The sequence below is a fragment of the Taurulus bubalis genome, assembly GCF_910589615.1.
Source record: "Taurulus bubalis genome assembly, chromosome: 5".
In the NCBI taxonomy this organism is placed as follows: Eukaryota; Metazoa; Chordata; class Actinopteri; order Perciformes; family Cottidae; genus Taurulus; species Taurulus bubalis.
This window is the reverse complement of record NC_136593.1, coordinates 29,801,597-29,807,596: the sequence shown is the minus strand read 5'-3', so window position 1 is coordinate 29,807,596 and position 6,000 is coordinate 29,801,597. Positions and strand designations below refer to the sequence as shown.

At 52.6% G+C, this 6,000-nt stretch overlaps 1 protein-coding gene across 1 annotated transcript in view; it reads right to left on the bottom strand.

Annotated features, from left to right (window-relative positions):
* Window positions 1–256: 256 nt before the first annotated feature.
* The window catches only part of kif21b (kinesin family member 21B), a gene marked incomplete at both ends in the record, with an annotated part of 75,653 nt that continues 69,909 nt past the window's right edge, over window positions 257–6,000 (bottom strand). Inside the window, one exon of the mRNA XM_079218658.1 lies at window positions 257–356. Coding sequence (XP_079074784.1) covers window positions 257–356 — 100 coding nt within the window. The remainder of the gene's footprint in view (window positions 357–6,000) is intronic.

The following is a 6,000-nucleotide window of genomic DNA, read 5'->3' as shown; positions in this document are numbered from 1 at the left end:
TAGCTTAGCTTAGCATAAAGCGTGGCCACAGGGGAGATGGATGGCACGTCGTCTAAAGAGGAAGAATCCTGAAGAGTGAAGATGTCTGCTGATAGTTTCACACAATTCAGAGTTATCAAGCTTCTTAAAGTTATTCTGAGAACACGATGAGTCACTGAGGAGCCGAGGAAAGGAAAAGGAACCAGGAAGCACGATAACAACAAGTCACACAGGAGGAGGAGGAGCTTAAGAGAGTACCAGAGGAAGGGAGGAGCTGTCAGGGGAGGCTGGTGGCTCGGCCCTTGATGGCAAGAACCCGCCGAGGAAGACATGGAGTCAAGCCTGGAACATAAGTCCACAACTTCACCCTGCAGTCACTGAGGAGGAGGAGGAGCAGGAAGAGGAGGAAGAGGAAGGCAGAGTTTAAGAGACAAAAGACAGGAAGAGGAGGAAGAAGAGGAGAAGACAGGAAGAAGAAGAAGAAAGTTTCAGTGAACCAACTAAAGGAAAAAGAGGAAACATGAACACAGACCACAGAACGCTCACTCAGATACACAACAGTAAACTGCTATTATTATTATTATTAATACTATTATTATTATTATTATTATTATTAATACTATTATTGTTCTTATTACTATTATTAATACTATAATTATTATTATTACTATTATTAGTGGTGGTAGTGCTTGGGAGGAAACGGCATGAATCATTCTGTTGTCCTCACATCTTCTTCTCTCTTAAATCAACATGTATATAGATGCCTGTATGCAAATGAATGAGACAATAGTTTGATTAAAAGAATAAACATTTATATAGATGCCTGTATGTATGCCTGCTTATATTTTGAGTCTTTCTTTTAAAAGCATATTCATTATTTCAAACTCAGCGTAAATGAACACATGAATATCACACATATACATGACTTTTACTAAACTTTTGGGGTTTTATTTTTTCAAGGACTTTTCCAGGCCTGGACATAACCATTTTAAACTCCATGACTGTTCCAGGTTCTCCATGACACTAAGAACCCTGAACACTAAAATATAAACATGATGTTTCATGTTCTCTGCATTATTCTATAGCTTTGCTATTGACCAACAATGTATTACAGTGAATATGATTAATATGAATAATATAGTGAATCACCCATGGCTCTGCGCTCCAGTTCCATTTAGTGATACTGATGATGTAAATATGAACAGTTTTTATTTTAGTCATTACTAAGTCATTTCCTCAAACAGCTCTTTGTAGTTTTAAGCAAACTGTCTATTTGTGAGGGGCAGCAGATTAACACACACTGAGCTCTAGTAAGTAAAAGGTCTTATAAATATATATATATATTTATAAGTATATATTCATTCATTTTCATTCATATATATATATATATATATTAGGGCTGGGCACGTTAATGTGTTAAAAACGCGTTAACGCAGCAAACTATTAACGGCATTAATTATTATGCACGCCATGAATGCAATACAACGGCACTGCTTTTACTTTGAAGGCGATTTACGTATGCGCGCGCGCTTCCGCAGCCTCAGTGACCGGCTCTGGAAAATGAAACCGCTTTTATACATGTCGAGTGTCAGCCGATAGAGCTTTGAAAACTGAATCTAATGTAACGCGGTGTTAATGATTTTTAAGTATGCATTTGATACTCTTGATTCTGTCTTCTAATTCCACTGAATCAAGTAACTGAAAGAGTTGTATTGTACTCATTAGATTTAGTGTGATTTCTGTGTCAGTCTCACAGACGGTCAGCCTCACAGAGCGCTCACATATGGTCAGTCTCACAGAGCGCTCACAGATGGTCAGTGCCAACAGACTGAAGCACGTCTTGTTCTGTAGTTTCTGTCCTCAGCGAGCACAGAGCGCTCACAGACGGTCAGTCTCACAGAGCGCTCACAGACGGTCAGTCTCACAGACGGTCAGTCTCACATACGGTCAGTCTCACAGAGCGCTCACAGACGGTCAGTCTCACAGACGGTCAGCCTCACAGGGCGCTCACATACGGTCAGTCTCACAGAGCGCTCACAGACGGTCAGTCTCACAGAGCGCTCACAGACGGTCAGTCTCACAGAGCGCTCACCGACGGTCAGTCTCACAGACGGTCAGCCTCACAGAGCGCTCACAGACGGTCAGTCTCACAGAGCGCTCACAGACGGTCAGTCTCACAGACGGTCAGCCTCACAGAGCTTTCACAGACGGTCAGTCTCACAGAGTGCTCACATACGGTCAGTCTCACAGAGCGCTCACATACAGTCAGTCTCACAGAGCGCTCACAGACGGTCAGTCTCACAGATGGTCAGTCTCACAGGCGGTCAGTCTCACAGAGCGATCACAGATGGTCAGTCTCACAGGCGGTCAGTCTCACAGAGTGCTCACATACGGTCAGTCTCACAGAGCGCTCACATACGGTCAGTCTCACAGAGCGCTCACAGGCGGTCAGTCTCACAGAGCGCTCACAGACGGTCAGTCTCACAGACGGTCAGCCTCACAGAGCGCTCACATACAGTCAGTCTCACAGAGCGCTCACATACAGTCAGTCTCACAGAGCGCTCACAGACGGTCAGTCTCACAGACGGTCAGTCTCACAGGCGGTCAGTCTCACAAAGCGCTCACAGACGGTCAGTCTCACAGAGTGCTCACAGACGGTCAGTCTCACAGAGCGCTCACAGACGGTCAGTCTCACAGGCGGTCAGTCTCACAGAGCGCTCACATACGGTCAGTCTCACAGAGCGCTCACAGACGGTCAGTCTCACAGAGCGCTCACAGGCGGTCAGTCTCACAGAGCGCTCACAGACGGTCAGTCTCACAGACGGTCAGTCTCACAGAGCGCTCACAGACGGTCAGTCTCACAGGCGGTCAGTCTCACAGACGGTCAGTCTCACAGACGGTCAGCCTCACAAAGCGCTCACAGACGGTCAGTCTCACAGAGCGCTCACAGACGGTCAGTCTCACAGAGCGCTCACAGACGGTCAGTCTCACAGAGCGCTCACAGACGGTCAGTCTCACAGACGGTCAGCCTCACAGAGCGCTCACAGACGGTCAGTCTCACAGAGCGCTCACAGACGTCGGCCTCACAGACGGTAAGCCTCACAGAGCGCTCACAGACGGTCAGTCTCACAGAGCGCTCACAGGCGGTCAGTCTCACAGAGCGCTCACAGGCGGTCAGTCTCACAGAGCGCTCACAGACGGTCAGTCTCACAGGCGGTCAGTCTCACAGAGCGCTCACAGACGGTCAGTCTCACAGACGGTCAGTCTCACAGGCGGTCAGTCTCACAGAGCGCTCACAGACGGTCAGTCTCACAGGCGGTCAGTCTCACAGACGGTCAGTCTCACAGAGCGCTCACAGACGGTCAGTCTCACAGACGGTCAGCCTCACAGAGCGCTCACAGACGGTCAGTCTCACAGAGCGCTCACAGACGGTCAGTCTCACAGAGCGCTCACAGACGGTCAGTCTCACAGAGCGCTCACAGACGGTCAGTCTCACAGACGGTCGGCCTCACAGAGCGCTCACAGACGGTCAGTCTCACAGAGCGCTCACAGACGGTCAGTCTCACAGACGGTCAGTCTCACAGAGCGCTCACAGGCGGTCAGTCTCACAGAGCGCTCACAGACGGTCAGTCTCACAGACGGTCAGTCTCACAGGCGGTCAGTCTCACAGAGCGCTCACAGACGGTCAGTCTCACAGGCGGTCAGTCTCACAGACGGTCAGTCTCACAGAGCGCTCACAGACGGTCAGTCTCACAGACGGTCAGCCTCACAGAGCGCTCACAGACGGTCAGTCTCACAGAGCGCTCACAGACGGTCAGTCTCACAGACGGTCAGCCTCACAGAGCGCTCACAGACGGTCAGTCTCACAGAGCGCTCACAGACGGTCAGTCTCACAGACGGTCGGCCTCACAGAGCGCTCACAGACGGTCAGTCTCACAGAGCGCTCACAGACGGTCAGCCTCACAGACGGTCAGCCTCACAGAGCGCTCACAGACGGTCGGCCTCACAGAGCGCTCACAGACGGTCGGCCTCACAGACGGTCGGCCTCACAGACGGTCAGCCTCACAGACGGTCAGCCTCACAGAGCGCTCATAGACGGTCAGTCTCACAGAGCGCTCACAGACGGTCAGTCTCACAGAGCGCTCACAGACGGTCAGCCTCACAGACGGTCAGCCTCACAGACGGTCAGCCTCACAGAGCGCTCACAGACGGTCAGTCTCACAGAGCGCTCACAGACGGTCAGTCTCACAGACGGTCAGCCTCACAGAGCGCTCACAGACGGTCAGTCTCACAGAGCGCTCACAGACGGTCAGTCTCACAGACGGTCAGCCTCACAGAGCGCTCACAGACGGTCAGTCTCACAGAGTGCTCACATACGGTCAGTCTCACAGAGCGCTCACATACAGTCAGTCTCACAGAGCGCTCACAGACGGTCAGTCTCACAGATGGTCAGTCTCACAGGCGGTCAGTCTCACAGAGCGATCACAGATGGTCAGTCTCACAGGCGGTCAGTCTCACAGAGTGCTCACATACGGTCAGTCTCACAGAGCGCTCACATACGGTCAGTCTCACAGAGCGCTCACAGGCGGTCAGTCTCACAGAGCGCTCACAGACGGTCAGTCTCACAGACGGTCAGCCTCACAGAGCGCTCAAATACAGTCAGTCTCACAGAGCGCTCACATACAGTCAGTCTCACAGAGCGCTCACAGACGGTCAGTCTCACAGACGGTCAGTCTCACAGGCGGTCAGTCTCACAAAGCGCTCACAGACGGTCAGTCTCACAGAGTGCTCACAGACGGTCAGTCTCACAGAGCGCTCACAGACGGTCAGTCTCACAGGCGGTCAGTCTCACAGAGCGCTCACATACGGTCAGTCTCACAGAGCGCTCACAGACGGTCAGTCTCACAGAGCGCTCACAGGCGGTCAGTCTCACAGAGCGCTCACAGACGGTCAGTCTCACAGACGGTCAGTCTCACAGAGCGCTCACAGACGGTCAGTCTCACAGGCGGTCAGTCTCACAGACGGTCAGTCTCACAGACGGTCAGCCTCACAAAGCGCTCACAGACGGTCAGTCTCACAGAGCGCTCACAGACGGTCAGTCTCACAGAGCGCTCACAGACGGTCAGTCTCACAGAGCGCTCACAGACGGTCAGTCTCACAGACGGTCAGCCTCACAGAGCGCTCACAGACGGTCAGTCTCACAGAGCGCTCACAGACGGTCGGCCTCACAGACGGTCAGCCTCACAGAGCGCTCACAGACGGTCAGTCTCACAGAGCGCTCACAGGCGGTCAGTCTCACAGAGCGCTCACAGGCGGTCAGTCTCACAGAGCGCTCACAGACGGTCAGTCTCACAGACGGTCAGCCTCACAGAGCGCTCAAATACAGTCAGTCTCACAGAGCGCTCACATACAGTCAGTCTCACAGAGCGCTCACAGACGGTCAGTCTCACAGACGGTCAGTCTCACAGGCGGTCAGTCTCACAAAGCGCTCACAGACGGTCAGTCTCACAGAGTGCTCACAGACGGTCAGTCTCACAGAGCGCTCACAGACGGTCAGTCTCACAGGCGGTCAGTCTCACAGAGCGCTCACATACGGTCAGTCTCACAGAGCGCTCACAGACGGTCAGTCTCACAGAGCGCTCACAGGCGGTCAGTCTCACAGAGCGCTCACAGACGGTCAGTCTCACAGACGGTCAGTCTCACAGAGCGCTCACAGACGGTCAGTCTCACAGGCGGTCAGTCTCACAGACGGTCAGTCTCACAGACGGTCAGCCTCACAAAGCGCTCACAGACGGTCAGTCTCACAGAGCGCTCACAGACGGTCAGTCTCACAGAGCGCTCACAGACGGTCAGTCTCAGAGAGCGCTCACAGACGGTCAGTCTCACAGACGGTCAGCCTCACAGAGCGCTCACAGACGGTCAGTCTCACAGAGCGCTCACAGACGGTCGGCCTCACAGACGGTCAGCCTCACAGAGCGCTCACAGACGGTCAGTCTCACAGAGCGCTCACAGGCGGTCAGT